The sequence below is a fragment of the Sinocyclocheilus grahami genome, unplaced genomic scaffold (genome assembly GCF_001515645.1).
Source record: "Sinocyclocheilus grahami isolate Dianchi unplaced genomic scaffold, SAMN03320097.WGS_v1.1 scaffold1163.1, whole genome shotgun sequence".
Classification (NCBI taxonomy): Eukaryota; Metazoa; Chordata; class Actinopteri; order Cypriniformes; family Cyprinidae; genus Sinocyclocheilus; species Sinocyclocheilus grahami.
In genome coordinates this window covers 517,827-518,595 of record NW_015506342.1, presented here as the reverse complement: position 1 = coordinate 518,595, position 769 = coordinate 517,827, and the positions used below count along the sequence as shown (strand labels likewise).

The 769-nt window shown below is 40.3% G+C and overlaps 1 protein-coding gene across 8 annotated transcripts in view; it reads left to right on the top strand.

Annotated features, from left to right (window-relative positions):
* Window positions 1–769, top strand: part of lgals4 (galectin 4) — a 16,107-nt gene that overhangs the window by 8,475 nt on the left and 6,863 nt on the right. The window contains exons 6-9 of one of the 8 annotated variants that reach the window (XM_016253199.1): window positions 20–133; window positions 259–375; window positions 510–598; window positions 695–769. The exons of 1 other annotated variant lie outside the window; for it this stretch is intronic. In XM_016253199.1, the coding sequence (XP_016108685.1) occupies window positions 20–133; window positions 259–375; window positions 510–598; window positions 695–769 (395 nt within the window). The remainder of the gene's footprint in view (window positions 1–19; window positions 134–258; window positions 376–509; window positions 599–694) is intronic. 6 more of the 8 variants (XM_016253195.1, XM_016253202.1, XM_016253198.1 and 3 more) reach the window with 6 other exon arrangements.

Here is a 769-nt window from a genome sequence, read left to right as displayed (position 1 = left end):
TGTTGCTTTGGTTCATCAGGTTTATGTGAATGGTAAAGAACTGTATACATTCAAGCATCGTATACCACTGGAAAAAGTGTCAACATTAAATATCAGTGGAGATGTTGCTGTGACCATTTCTGGTTTCATACAAGTAAGTTATTTTTTTCTTCAGCTAAAGCAATGTTGCACCATGAGTGATATTGTCACAGTATCCAGTGAGAATGGCTTGGAGGGTGAAGTGCTTTCTAAAGTCACTTTTCTGTGTTCCGCCATTAGAACTGGAGAGCATCTGTATTTCCAACAAAAGTTGCAACAAAAATCACCAATCTGGGAAGCACACATGGGGATCTTTCCACCGTACAAGCAGAGATATTGCAGCCAGTCCAAAACCCTGTAAGAGTCTGGTCTTTTCCAGTGACTTCTGAGAGCACAAATAAGTCCGAGCACTTAATGAAATAGCAGTGCATGAGAACTGTTTCAACCAATAGCAATATAGACTGATGCACATTTTCTTGTGTTTACTGTAGAACCTGCCTTATGTGGCCCGAATTTCAGGAGGACTGGGAGAAGGCATGGCCTTGTACTTGAAGGGAGTTGTTCCCACTAATGCTGACCGGTAAGGAATCAATTCATTGTAAAATTTGCTAAATTGGATACAGACAATTCATTGTTATTTGGACTTCGTTGCTTTAACATTTTCACTTCCATGCAGATTTGAAGTAAATTTCAAGATTGGGCAGTGTGACAATGATGACTTTGCTTTCCACTTCAACCCTCGAATGGACCG